Here is a 14,081-nt window from a genome sequence, read left to right as displayed (position 1 = left end):
AACCTTTTAAGTTAGAGGACGGAGAATTTTGCAGGAAATATCAAATGATGTGATTGTTTGTGTTTTTCAAATTCCCATTTTGTGCGTATTAACTCCTGTTCTATAGTTCTTCGATTGTGTTTTTTTATTGAAAAATTGATCATTTGTATTTCTATTTTAAAAAACCTCGCTCTTTCGAATATTGATAACCCAAAAGAGCGCTTTCAAAACCGATAAAGATCACGGTTCTTTTATTTCTTTAGCAGAATCACGCAGTTTCGATTTCCTGCGTGTCTGTCTCGTACGTGACCGTGCGGCTTCGCTAAAAAAGTTGCGTTGTTATGCGTGACGTGAGCGCACTGCGAGGGCTGACGCACCTACGCTTCAATTTGTCAGTTTTGTTATCACTGTATTCCAGTTTCATTTTAAAAGCATGCGTACATATGATACGTAAGTCTCTACAGTCAACAAAGATACGAAAACAACGCACACAGGCTCAAATAAAGCTTGATGAAAAACTCAATCAAGCTGGACTGAAAGTTATTATGACGAACGTGCTTGCCGCCAAATGTAGCGTGTAGAAGGGAATGAGTAAAGTTCAATACAAGCATGACTAGTCTGATGGTTTGCTCAAACAACATCAAAGAATGAGCGGGACCCGGAAATAAATGCCACTTCGCCGATAGAAAGCTGGACAATAAGTTTGCTAAGCAGTTGAAAATGTCCAATTTCCAGAGAATTTGTGCAAAAAAATTGTGTAGCTGTCCTCATCAATTCATATTAAAGCGTGGGAAAATTTTTCCATTAAACAGCTAGCTCTCACGAACCTTAAGAAATTCATTTAATGCCGAGATAAATTGCTAATATTACAAGGCCAGGGTTATCCAGATAGTACTTTCCCGTAAAAAATTCGTTCGTTTAATTGCCGCGAAAAATTATCAAAACAGACAAAGATTGTTTGCTAATATAATCGTCAAGTTTGGGAAAGATTTTTTTAGAATTGATGAAAAACTGAATCTCATCGTCACCTGTATATAGGACGAACAATAAAATGCTAACTCATTTGCTCGTCACACAATACCAATTAGCGTGCTTGATGTTCGGTTTCCACGGGGTTTTTTGTTTCAAAGCTTAGCCTCTTTTTTGCAAGAGCATTAAAATCAGTTCTCATCAGGAGCGCGCATTCAGTGTGCTAAATGATTGGAAATCCCACTTTACTTTCTTTCAGGTTTTTCGTGTACTTTCCCCTTGGGGACCACCCCCCGGTATAAACCTAGAAATTAAATCGCACGCATCTCGTATTTTCACCAAAAAGAACAAAATAAACAACTATTTAAAATTTGTCTTTTTGTAATCTTGCGTCTAAAATGAACGGACGAAGTGAACATCGCTTCGCCGGTGATCTGTATAAGAGCAAAACGAACGGTGTTACGGGCGGGAAAGTTATTCCGCCTCGTACAGCCCCCTTGGAGGTTTTACTTACGGTCCTTGTGAATGATTGCTGGATATGATCATGTTATTAGGTGTATAGGTGAATGACAAACTAGGCACGCGTTCGCCAACTCGCGGCGACAACTAACGTGTGCCAAATGAGACTAATTGTTTTCATTGTTTTGATTGGTCAACAGACAGAAATTGACACTCGGTGAATTGCTACTTGCAAATGACCAATCATACATCAAAAGGAATAAATTGGTAAACCAATGGGAAACGCGTTCGCTATAAATGAAAGATTTGATCAAAAGCGGACAGCTAAAATCTACAACTATGATCTCGTGTGAATATGACAAAGCCGACCAAATATTACACAGTAGAGTAGAGCGCTAGTTGCCATTTTTTACTACAAACTCTAAATTAATTCATACCATTACGGTGTTCGCCTTTTTAGTTTTTATTTCGGCCGTGTTTTCTTAGTTAACTACCAAACGACAAGCCTGCTATTTGACTCGATACGCAAAGGACAGTTCTTCATAAGCGGTGTGTAACTTACACACTGAGATTAGAATGTACCAGTTCGACTCTACATACGACCAAGAGGTTCCTCACATGTACCCACAGGTAACACAAACATTTTCTCGCTTAGAAACGCTTTCATTTCTACTCCACTTATCAATGATTTTGTCAATTTATTCTCACCAGCTCTCCTCAAGACCCTGTCATCTCGAACGCAAATCTTGTAGTCCCGTGGAGCGAATTCGCGGCCACGGTGAAAATCTCTCTGTCGACTCGCAAGGTAAACTACGCTTCCATCACAATACTCTCTGATATGATTTTTTTTTTCTGGTATAAGAAAAATTGTGATTAAGACGGAGCGATGTTTTTCCGTCTTCATGCAGAATTGTTTCAAGATTTGTGCCAAATGCAAGAACACTGGATGATCGAAGGTAACTATGTTAACGTGAAGTTTGCGGCGAGTTAGCGATAATTTTATTAACGTTGGGCACGAAACATCCTGAATAATTGATGAAAAAGCGCCGAATTCATTAAACTTAGATTTTAGATGTATAACGTTTAATTTTCTTTTGCTGGTGGCTTTTTTAAGCGCGGCCATACCAGTCAAGTACCACTGATGAACAGTTTGTGCCCGAAATCGAAGGAAACTCGACAACTCCGAAGGAAGGTAACTGTCAAATAAATTATTGTGTTACCCGAAAAAAATATTCTGAGAAAATTATATGTGCGTATGTTAGAAAGCAACAGGTATAAGGGAAGTGGAAAACGATTTTTACGTTCTCTTTACGACGACTTTTCCGGTTACTCCGCTTTTTGGAGAGCAATAAATTTTTTTCCCAGTGTTCCCGTGTAGTTGTTAGAGGAACGTTAATTACGTAGAATTTTGTCGCTAAACACGTGCCTTAAGTTCCATTTCTGACTACTGAAACACCAGTGCAATTAGTGTTATCTCTGATGACAACCTCTCCCACAATCTTGCCTAAGTTTTTGCCTCGGGCTTATTTTATTTATGCCTTAAAAAGACCGCTGTAATGTGACGATGCTCATAAATTTAGAGCTGTTCTCTAACTGGAGAAAAGTCACTAAAAACCGCATCAAAAGATCCGCGACGATAAATGGCCTTAAATATCAATGAATATTTTTCAGGTTTCTGTTTGCCTAAAACTAAGTTAAATACCAGTTTTTTTCTTATTTTGTAGCGAGCCTTGATTTGACGGCCATAATACAGTCACCCGGCGTATTATTTTCCCAACAAAAGTTGTACATTTCGCTTGTTTTCCTTGCTCTGCCCCCATCCCATTTTTTCATTATGTAAATAAGGCATTCTTTTTTGTTTAGGCCATTCATAACGTTAGTTTTGTTTTGAAAATGAATAGGCATTTTTGTCTAGAGGTATATTTTTTCTCGTTTTGTAGGCAGCTATGCCACACACATTAAAGCCGAGCCCAGAGAGCGAGCGTGTCAGCAGTCCGAGCTACTTCGACGAGCAACACTTAAGCAGTCAAACAAGATGGACAAGACCAACGACAACTCTTCTTACATGAGAATGATAAGTGAAAGCCACGCTTCAAGCAGTTCCCCTTTGGTATACACCTGCTCGGCGCAGCCATCAAGTTTTCACTGCATGAAGGGTTACAGACAACTAGCAGCAGCTTATGACAGCACGCCGTTCGATTCTTCGCCAGCTCCCAGTTATCCTTCCATCAAACAAGAGCCTATCGATTACACGACATGTGAAAATCCCTACGAACAAGGTATGATTAAAAAAGATTTTCGCCTCAATTTTCTAGTGTTTACTCCTCAGTTAATAAGAGAACTGTTCTTTCTAGCTTCTACTGTGTTTTGTTTTTCACAAATTTTCATGTGTTGCTGCTTCTAAGGCAAATTAAAATCAGCCCCTGTATTTTTGCGTTAATTTAATTTTTTTTTTCTTCACTTGAACCTTACACTTGTTGAAAGAAACACTTTTGTTGGTCTGTATCACATTTTTATTTGATTTTTTCCCCCACTGACAAATGTAAAGACAATTTTAAAGCCATGACCTCCTAGAGCCTTTCAATTCTTCTTCACTCATTTAGGAATGAAACTTTTATGAAGAGTGAAAGTTATTTTTTAATAAGCCTTTTTTGCTATCTTTACGGCAATTACTATAGTTTTTCAACTCCAATTCCCCGGTTCGATTAACAGCGGTGCATGAAATGTGTCACGTGTTTGACAGGAAGAACTGTTTTGCTTGTAAATGCTGCTCATTTCAGTTTTGTGAAATTTTTGGGAAAACGATAAATGAACGAGTTGTAAAGTTTTTAAGCTTTGCTCTTTTGTTTCGGTGCTTTCAGAACGTATGTATGTTTTTGTGATGAGAGCACTAACAAATGGTTTACGCTGTATACAGTTTGTTGGCGACTTCATGTTATCTTTTTTCCTTTCAGAACGTTTACAAAGTCTCGCGTCTTTCCACCATCAAGCGCATCAGCAAGCAGAGTGTTATGGCCTCCAAACATCTTCAACAGAAGGTAAATTTTTCTTCATTGTGCAATACCACTCGCTGAATTGTTTTTCATTCTAATTAGACATTTTGATAGCCCACACATTATGAATATTCATAGCGCTTTGATTTTATGATAGAAAATGTTGAAATTAATTTTAATTGTTATGGAGTGAACTGAACACAATATCTTAAATTTGGAGCGCAGATGTTTTTTGGCATGATTGCTGCATCACTTTAATATTTTCTTTGGCAAACACATATGAACTCATGACAGCCTAAAGCCAGATGCTCTCTCTCTCTCCCAAAAGCAATTTCTTGCTCTTTTTCATTTTCGATTCAATATGAATAATTTTCAAACATTTCTCGTTCTAGATTCAAAAATTCTCTTTACTTTAGTATTCTTGTTTTTATATGTGTTGTTTTTTTTTGTGTGTGAGTTATGATGCTTTTCTCCACTTAAAAATCTTAACAAAAAAAAATACACGCTAATTGAGGTAAAAACATTTTCAAAGGGTTTTAGGAAGATCCCTTAGTTTACATTTAAGATGAAACATCGGCTTAGCTACAACGGGTATTCATTCCTCACCGTTCCTCAAATTCGCTATGCCAAGTAGTGTTACAATCCAACCTTTCAGATTTCACACAAGCTAAGAAGCCATTGTTTGCATTTTGTATTTCTGTAATTAAATTATACGTTGACAGCGGTACATTCATAAGGACATTTTAAGCCTTGAAGCATGGTAAAACATGATAGGCCTTTCCAAACTTTTTAAAATTAGTTTAGGTTTTGAGAGCCATTTACTCGGCATTGTCAAAGGTAATTTAATTTGCTCGGTGCAGGACAGTCGTTTAAAATTCACAATCGTGACGCAGGTGTATTTCGGCGTTGAATGGGCTAAATTTCAGCTGATTAGTGTTTTAGGGTTCTCTTCCTCCTGAACATCTATTGAACGCGCACAAAACCGTCTTCTCTTACCGGTACAAAATTAGTTGCAAAAGTGTTATACATGACCTTTTAATTTCCCAATTGCGCTCAAATGAGGGAGACGAGATTTGTTCTCTTGTGCGATCATGTAGAGAAGCGCAATGCTATACAAAAAAAGAGCATTTATTGACAGTGAATAGAATAAAAAACACACGTCTTTACTCTGCTCATTTTTTATTATACAAATAAAGAAATTAAGGTGTGTTGAAGTTCCGCATACGAAGCTTTTCGGTAAAGCTTTTGTCTGTAGCCGTTTACGAAAATGCGAAAATGTTGAATTTTGAATATGAAGAGGAAACAGGAATGTTACCAAAGAAATTATTTTCCTTTTAAATGCAGTTATCTTTCTTTGGCTTCCACAAAACTCGTGAAGAACCGGTTTGAATTGCTCTCCATGCGAGGAATAGCCGATTATTTCATGGGGTTTATATTTTGTCCTTGTTTATGCGGACGTTGGGTCCTTTCATTCGGTTAATTACATAAGTAGGTAGTTTCGCCTGATCATGGCAAGATCAAACACTTTGCCCACAATTCAATCAACCCAACGCTGCCAGAATTATTGTGTCAATTGAATTTGCCCTTTCACAGCTTCACAGTTTTGCTGTGTTATGAAAAGTTTAAATTTTCTCATGAAACTGGTAATCAAATGTACGCTTGAGTGTTCAGCACCAAGAAAACATTCATACACAAAGTACAACCAATAGTAATAATATGTTTTACGGGTTCTTTAATTTCGAAAACGGAAGCCCCGTGCGTTTCAGAAAAACAGAAAAAAAACCTCCAGGCAAATGAAATCACCTGCGGTTTAATAGATGGTCTTCCTTCTATGTGAATCGGCCAAGCCGAACTGATCCTGCTTATTATGAACTAAAATCTATAATTTCTGCCCAAATAATTTGAAGATGATTTTATGTTTTTTTTTTTGTGGCGCATAATCGATTCATGCTGTGTTTCATTCGGTTAGTTTTATACCCCTCGACTTCCTCGACTGCACCATTACTGTTCCTTTGTAGTTGTGTTTATCTTCGAGCTTTCTGACCACAGCAGTTTATGCTCAAGAACTTGAATAAACTAAGCTATCCTGTAAACCGCTAGGTTTTTGAAGATACGTGGATTCCACCCTGTTGGAGCTCCGACGGAAGGCGAGCACAGCGCCATTCGCTTACAGCTTTGTTTTGACGGTCCTCTTGCTAATAGCACAACTGCGATTTTTTTCCCTTGCCAGTGAACATGCGGCCTTAACTTGTACACGCATAGTACAGCCATGTTCAAGGTCTTCAAATACATTAGAATATTGGAATAAAGAGGAAGGGAAGCCTCAATTTATACCAAAGACAGGATATTTACAGTGGTAAACGGGAAGCGATATGTCAACAAGAAAGGGCGGAAACGATCAGAGATTTAAGAGTCTATACTTTAAAACACTCCGAAAACGGGAAACGGGTTAATTTTTACTTGTGCTTTCAAAAAGAAAAAGAGACCAGCAAATCTAGTAACTTGAACCTCTTGTATAGGATCTTTATAAGCGTTAGCTTTTACTGAAAGTATATAAGAGCGAAGAAAGAGTTTACAAAACACGTTCACGTAAAAAGTCCTTTGGTAGAGCGAGACTGAGTTGAGATTCCAGTGATTTAGGCTCCTTGGTGACAAGCCTCTTTCCTTTCCTGTTTAAACGTTTCTGTTATCAAACGGACGTACGTAATGTTAAATCCGCTTCGCAGGAAAAATATTATAATACTAGTGACAAAGTGGTATTTAATATTGAAAGTTCAGTAAATGTTGGCGGCCTCGTGGTGTAACGTACTCGCAATACCTGACGGCCATTTTTACTAAAACACTGTGCTTAAGGACTTAACCATTTTGTCTTTTATTTGCGCAAAAATACGACCGGACATAATAAGTTACAAAACAGCATTCAGCTTTTTTTCGCTAGTGGCTAAATAATAGCTGACCGGAGTTTTAGACATGTTTCATTCATCATCCACGACCAAGGAGTGTGCTACTATTAATGGCTTCTACTTCAACATTTGGTAAGAAAAAGTACGATCGTTTTAATTTTGTTTCTGGTAAACTTATGATATTGAAAGGAACCCCGAACTTCTTATTTCAGGTCAAAAGAAATACAACACGATCTTTGTCTAAATACGAAATTGAATTATTCGAAACAATGTAATAATTTTCGGTGTACATTTTTTTTTTCAGCCGCCGTCTATGATCCCAATGTCCATTCGTTTTACGACGAACCTCTGCCTTACGCAGAGAGATACCACAAGTACACCGACTTCAAAGAACATAAACCAAGTTACAGAGACGGTGAGTGCAGTATTTAAGTATCTTTTTTTTTTTCGCTTTTCCGCAGACGTTTGTCAAGAATACTGCGTTTAAAATGATGGGCCCCATGTTAGACTTTCCAGGGAAGGGTGTTTATTCCAGCTAAAATGAAACGCAGATATTGTAGAACTCTTTACTCTTTTGTGTGTGTGACAGCAAACTGAACAGCAGCGAATACGGCAAAATATTTGTGCAACTACTTGAGAGAGCGGAAGAAACTTGCAGCTCAAATTAATATGATTTATACAACGCAGCTCGAGTCTGTAAACGAAGTATCACAGATATCACACGGTGTTTTTATTTGGGATTTTCTGTTCTTCGCTAATAAGTCCATGTCAAAGACGGCTATTGAAAAAAGCACTAAATCTTTGGTTGCACCTGCCGTGTGACACACGCTCAGTCGAAATAAAACCAAACGGACATCAAATGTTGCCCTTTTAAAATTTCCACAACCCCTTTTTTTAGCCACGGAATTTTTGGGACGTGTAGATTCCTACTCTAAACTGATATTTAATGATACGCCCTTAAACGTTAGACAAAATTCCATGTTCTAGCATGATAAATAATGATAGGATTCTTGTCTTAAAAGCCTGCTCGATATCTCTCTCTACACTAATTACAGGCGCTATTTTGATTGCATTCGTAAAGCAGCAAGCGCTCGACCAGAAATTGAAAGCGACGCGTGAACACCGTAGAGATATTTATCAAACACTTTGCCATTACCTTGTCATTAAACGTAAAAAACCGTTTTCCAGATAAAAGCTACAGTGTAATCTTTGCTTGACCATTATTCTTAACCGAGCAATTTTTTTTGTAAGGTTTTCATTCGAATGTGGCTTTAAGAAAGCGCGACTATCCGCTAAGATTTAATTGCTTAAATTGGTGGAAAACTCAACTCCTTTTCGGTTTTACATCATCAATTAGTTGCAGGAAGTTTTCTTGCCGATTAAGAGAAATATTTTTCAAAAAGACAACTTTCTTGGCGAGATCTTTGCCTCGCTTCAGAATGGGCGTGCAAAGCGTATTTGAAAGGCCCGGATGTTAGCACCACTTGAAGCAGCTAAAATAGACAATAACGACAGAATCAACTTAGTCTGTGTGAATACGGTTTTGTTCCAAAATCAGTAGGAACTGCAATGTCTTTTTAATCAGTTTGGGTATTTTTCTATAAGGCGTTGCTTCGTTGAGCTCTTTTTTGAATAATTAGAAGATAAATTACTTTTAGCGAAATCAAACAGGGTGACGCCACACTTCTCAGGACGTTTGACAAATGTCAAACTCGTTTGATTTGTATTCAGTTAAGGGAACTTTGCACGTCGCAAGATTAATTTCGATCTTTTATTTGTTATTTTCGTTTTGTAACTTAATTAAAACGTGAAATGCAAACGTTTTTGCAGAGATCACCTACCGAACGCTAAATGACCCCACACGCGAAGCAAGCAATTTTGCACAAAACCTATTGCCCTGGACTCAGCCAGAGTATTACGAACCGAGGATATTATGCAAACAGAATTTCCTCGGCCTTAGAAATGCGTCATCTGCTGTGCTGAAGTTGCCTAATCGACTGAAAGTGTTTTGAATATCAATAGAAAGTTAGACGAGCCATTTCATATCTCTGGGCACTTTGTCGAAGTTCAGCTAATGGTGTTTTCTTGCAATTAATCAAGTTTCATCGTATTTCTTTCTATGATAAGCCTTGGCCAATTCGCGTAAGCATGGCTTTTCTCTGCCAGTCTGTTTTTTTTGAATTACTGACAGCTGCAAAGTAGCATTTTATGGGCACAGTCTAATTTGAATACACTGTAAAAAAACTTCAAATAATTTTTCTATTCTTCGGCAAGAAATTAGAGAAGTTCTTAATTGGTATGGCCTTAGATCACAGTGAATAAGAAAGACACCAAATGAGGAAACAACAAAATATAAAGTAAAACATGATTAAATCCTTTGAAATTTGCCAAGTTGCTATTGGGGTGACTTTTTTCGACAATGTAGAATTCAATTCATTCTTGTCGCACTCTTATGATTTCATATATTTTTTGTCCTTCCCAGTTTGATTGTAAAAAATTATAAATCGTTTTTGATTTACCGTGATCTGAGAAAGCTCAGCTAGATTTCAGAATGCCTTACAAATTTTACAAATGTTTTCAGTATGGTTCATAAGTAAACAATTTCTATTGTCTTAACGTAAATTGAACGATGAATTATAGAGAAAAATGTCCTGCTCACGAAGCTGTACGGTATGTATTTTCCAGGATGGCACGAAACACACACAACACAATACTCACGTATTCTTTATGTTTACAGTCATAATCCGTGCCGACTGTTTTCAAAGAATCGATATAAAACGGCGTGTTAGGGTGTTACAAGTTGTCAGATGTACACCAATAGTCTTTAACACTTCCTTTGCATCTGGGCCTGTTGTGCGTGCAAATGTGTTTTGCTCACTGATTAATCTGCAAAAGAAAGCGAGCGCGGCCTTTGGCGTTTGACTGAGCAGCCAGTTCTTTGTTCAGTGTGTTTACGCGATATGCTAATACGCTTTTATCCGTTTTTGTTTTCGTCTCGTGGTATTATTTGTCCCCAATCGTTATTTTATTTTATCGTCTTGCAAGCTCTGTTTCTTTCTTAGACTAGCTTCAAACTAACAATTAATAGAATCCATTTTTTCGATTTCCATGCATCTGTTGTTCCCCAAATGAAGTTGAACTTCAGAAAAAGGCCCGACAAATATCACTGACAGGTATTAAAATGCCCCCAAAAATGACTTATCATTATTCATCTGTCTCTTGTTGGTCGTACTTCATTCTCATTCTATAAGAAGATTCCTAACATTTAATCACTGTATTATTTTGTAACCTTCAGCTCCCGAGTTTAAAGTACCGAGTGGTGTCACGTATCCAGAACCCAGGGCCTTTCAGAGACGGGGGTCGTTACAGCTTTGGCAGTTCCTTGTGGCTCTCTTGGACGAGCCTGAATGTTCCTCGTTTATCGCTTGGACAGGGCGTGGTATGGAATTTAAACTTATCGATCCCGAAGAAGTGGCTCGTAGGTGGGGCATCCAGAAGAACCGTCCTGCTATGAACTACGACAAGCTCAGCCGATCTCTTCGTTATTATTACGAGAAAGGAATAATGCAGAAGGTTGCAGGCGAACGCTACGTGTATAAATTTGTTTGCAGCCCAGAAGCTCTGTTTAGTATGGCTTTTCCTGACTCACAGAAACCTTACATCAAACCAGAGTGTCGGGAACCCAAACCCGTGAGCCCGCATGCATCCCAGCAGCTTCTTCCCATGCCTAAGGAACCTTACCCCAAGCCACCATACCCGCAACAGCATTTTGTCAACCCTACATCCAGTTGTTATCAAGCCGAGTGGGATCTGGACACTTCTTGTGTCTACTAGCTGCTAACCAAACAATATTACGGAAATGCTTAAAAATGTTTACCCACCAAGACAGGAAAATATAGCTTCCTGCGTGATTTGCCAATGGATCGGTTTTCAATATCAAGTAGCTTTTAATATAACGTTATGATTTCTCGTAGTATGCGCTTCACCAAGCGATAGGGTTTCATTGTGACTGCCATGAACCTTGTGTGGGCCATTATTACGATGGCCTTTTCTATACCCAAAAAATAAATGAACAAAGACTAACGATCGACCATCCATTGACAACTCCTCAAATGTTACTGCAGAAATAAAACAGGACAGAAGACAGCAGGCGGGAGTAATGATCAGACCAAGTTTTTCTATGTACAGTCGGCCTTTGTAAAGTTATAACTTCGACCAAGATAAATATGAAAAAATATGGACACGAACTGCCCCAGTATCAACTGTCGGGGGTTGGTGTTTGTCTATATATATATATATGTAACAAAAGTAATTATTATTATTGTTATTATTATTGTTTATAAGATGTAAAATACATTTTGACTGAATATATATGAAATTAAATTTGTAATATTTGTGAGGCAAACTTGAAAGCTGAAATAAAAAGAGGACAATTATGAAATGGTTTTACCCCAACGTAACTTTCAAAATTCCCACTGCACCTCAAGTAAGCCGATAAACTGACGGTTACCCACAGAACAATCATCGAAAGGTATACATTGTGAATATGGCAGTCCAATGAATAATCACATTTTTATAGCAGACCGTGAGACCTCACGTGACAAAGATATTCTGAGTCTCAGAAGAGAGCTAACGCCCACGAGGCAATGTCCCAATTGCATGAATTCCGTTTGGCTGGACTTCTGACTATTCGATTTCTCATTTGATGCACCACAACCTCGCTTAAGAGTAGAGAGACTTAAATACTAGACCGATGAAGATAAAACCAGTTGTACAATCGGACTGGACTATTACTCTACAAGTAACTTCCCATCATGCATCGTGCAGAGGTGCTCTGATGGGCATTGTCACCGAGATGAAGAGCATTTGCTCGTAAAATTCTGGTTTGTTCGAGAATTTTGCAGAAGTGAACTGAGAGATTCTAAGCAAACTTCAAAACAAGATTCCCAATTCATCCCCCACATTCAGTCACTGGGTACTTATGTGCTCTCTAATTCAACGGCCTAGGAAAATAGAGTTTTCCCGAGGTAGATAAAAGTGATAAAAGCGAAACTAGTTAAAATCTGAATATTTAACTTACACCACATTTTACACTAGACAAACGTTTTAATGGATCATTCATTCTTTTGGAGGTGAGTTGGGGGCGCTGTATCACACAGGATCGACAATATCCCTCCAATATGTGGAATAGCTCAAAAAAGCACCCCCAGAAAACAGTCAGGAAAAATCACATTTTACTTCCAGGTTTTTAGAGGGTGGACCCAGCCATCCAACGTCGTGGGGGTGGAGGGTGGGTGTGGTGGATCGGAAAAACATTATTTCTGGTGAAGCGAGGTGGGGGAGGGGGAGCTGGTGGGGAGGGGAGGGGTTGACCTTATACCATAGGAGCAATCTATCAAATCCCGACCGTCCCATATAAAAGATAAATTATCCCTTACGTGTTTCAACAAACTTTAAGAGGCGACTAACCCAGGAGGGAACATACAAGGGATACAATTCAAGACATTGCTTTGTTGATTTCACGGCAAGTTGGACTGGGTACCAGAATTTTTAAAACCTCGCCAAAGCCTGGCACTAGGAATGGTAAGTGCCCCCCGTGCGAGCGTCTGCGTGGGAGGCTAGTTTCACCAGGGTAACGTGATGTAATATCATTTTTAAAAAGCATCATACGACAAAATGTACTGCTATCTCTGGGCTTTTTTCAATGAGAAGTGCTGTTTACTTTGTACTCATGTGGACAGTACCGCACAAAATGTAACTCTTGTACCCAGGACCATTGTTCTCGGAATGCTCGCCTTACCCGGCCCAGAGATTTTGTGCACCGATGCAAAACACAAAGCTGCTTTCAAACAAATTGTGCGTACATACTTAAACCATTTTCAGATCAGATTGCCCACCTAAAATGGCGGTAAGTGGCTTAGATTGACGATTTTCGTTCCAAGTTGCAATACAGGAATTTACAGCAACATTCTCAGGGAGCTATGATTAAAGTATGTCAGCTTGAGTTAAATTAAAAGTTAGCTTATCTTAGTATATATCGCTGCAGTGTGGAAGATACAAAGATCGAGATTAGTTTACGTAAATTCAGCTGTTGTTTAATGTGTTAAGCCGTAGCTATGAATGTTTTTGTCTCTAAACGTTGTTTAATTTTTAAATGGTAATCCCATTATGTCTATTATGACAGTGCACAACAAAAATGGTTGAAGTGGCATGCCTCACAGAGGAACACAAGCTAAGCTTATGCAAATGTGTAATTTCAGAAATCACCCAATTAGATCCAAGATCAAACACTTTAAGTCAAATAAGCCGCTCCAAAAATATAGTTAGCACTCATACATGGTGCAACACACTTTTTTTTTTTGGATCAAACACGATTCTATGGCATGAGAATTTGTTGCAAGGCCCACCGGCCCATCCCAACGAATGTGTTAATTAATCACTCATGGTATCCTGAGGGACACATTTATCTACTTTGTGTAAGATTTTGAGAACTAAAAATAGATAGTACATAACAGATGATAAGGACCAATTGCAAGGCTAGGATTACTAACAATGCGATGGATGAAAACGGATTTACTTTACGACAAAGTTATTATGCAAGGCATACGTTAGTAAGTTTGGCTTAATCCCATATTCTTCATAGATTTTGTTGAGAGTTTGTTTTAGCATCAAACTACTTTTGAAACTACTGTCAATAATAAACTAAAATTTCAATGTGAAAGTGAGTGCTGGTGAGGGGAAAGTGGTGACTGTGATAGAGGAGAAGGACGCAGAAAAT

At 38.3% G+C, this 14,081-nt stretch overlaps 2 protein-coding genes across 4 annotated transcripts in view; both read left to right on the top strand.

Moving 5' to 3' along the window:
* Nucleotides 1-167: 167 nt before the first annotated feature.
* Nucleotides 168-11,742, top strand: LOC145486494 (ETS translocation variant 1-like). 2 transcript variants are annotated; one of them, XM_081465167.1, is made up of 8 exons: nucleotides 169-2,037; nucleotides 2,119-2,212; nucleotides 2,316-2,363; nucleotides 2,522-2,599; nucleotides 3,348-3,686; nucleotides 4,362-4,445; nucleotides 7,608-7,718; nucleotides 10,599-11,741. In XM_081465167.1, the coding sequence occupies exons 1-8, from the start codon at nucleotides 1,984-1,986 to the stop codon at nucleotides 11,135-11,137; spliced, it is 1,347 nt and encodes a 448-aa protein (XP_081321293.1). In that variant the 5' UTR covers nucleotides 169-1,983; the 3' UTR covers nucleotides 11,138-11,741. The 2 variants fall into 2 exon arrangements, with proteins under 2 accessions (XP_081321292.1, XP_081321293.1); XM_081465166.1 differs by having other exon boundaries at nucleotides 168-2,212; nucleotides 10,599-11,742.
* Nucleotides 11,743-12,935: 1,193 nt separating this feature from the next.
* LOC145486493 (DNA (cytosine-5)-methyltransferase 3A-like) overlaps nucleotides 12,936-14,081 on the top strand; it is a 32,988-nt gene continuing 31,842 nt past the window's right edge. Inside the window, exon 1 of one of the 2 annotated variants that reach the window (XM_081465165.1) lies at nucleotides 12,936-13,211. In XM_081465165.1, coding sequence (XP_081321291.1) covers nucleotides 13,206-13,211 — 6 coding nt within the window. In that variant the 5' untranslated portion in view covers nucleotides 12,936-13,205. The remainder of the gene's footprint in view (nucleotides 13,212-14,081) is intronic. The other variant, XM_081465164.1, reaches the window with a different exon arrangement.

This window comes from Orbicella franksi, chromosome 5 (genome assembly GCF_964199315.1).
Source record: "Orbicella franksi chromosome 5, jaOrbFran1.1, whole genome shotgun sequence".
Taxonomy (NCBI): domain Eukaryota; kingdom Metazoa; phylum Cnidaria; class Anthozoa; order Scleractinia; family Merulinidae; genus Orbicella; species Orbicella franksi.
This window is presented reverse-complemented; position numbering and strand designations above follow the sequence as displayed.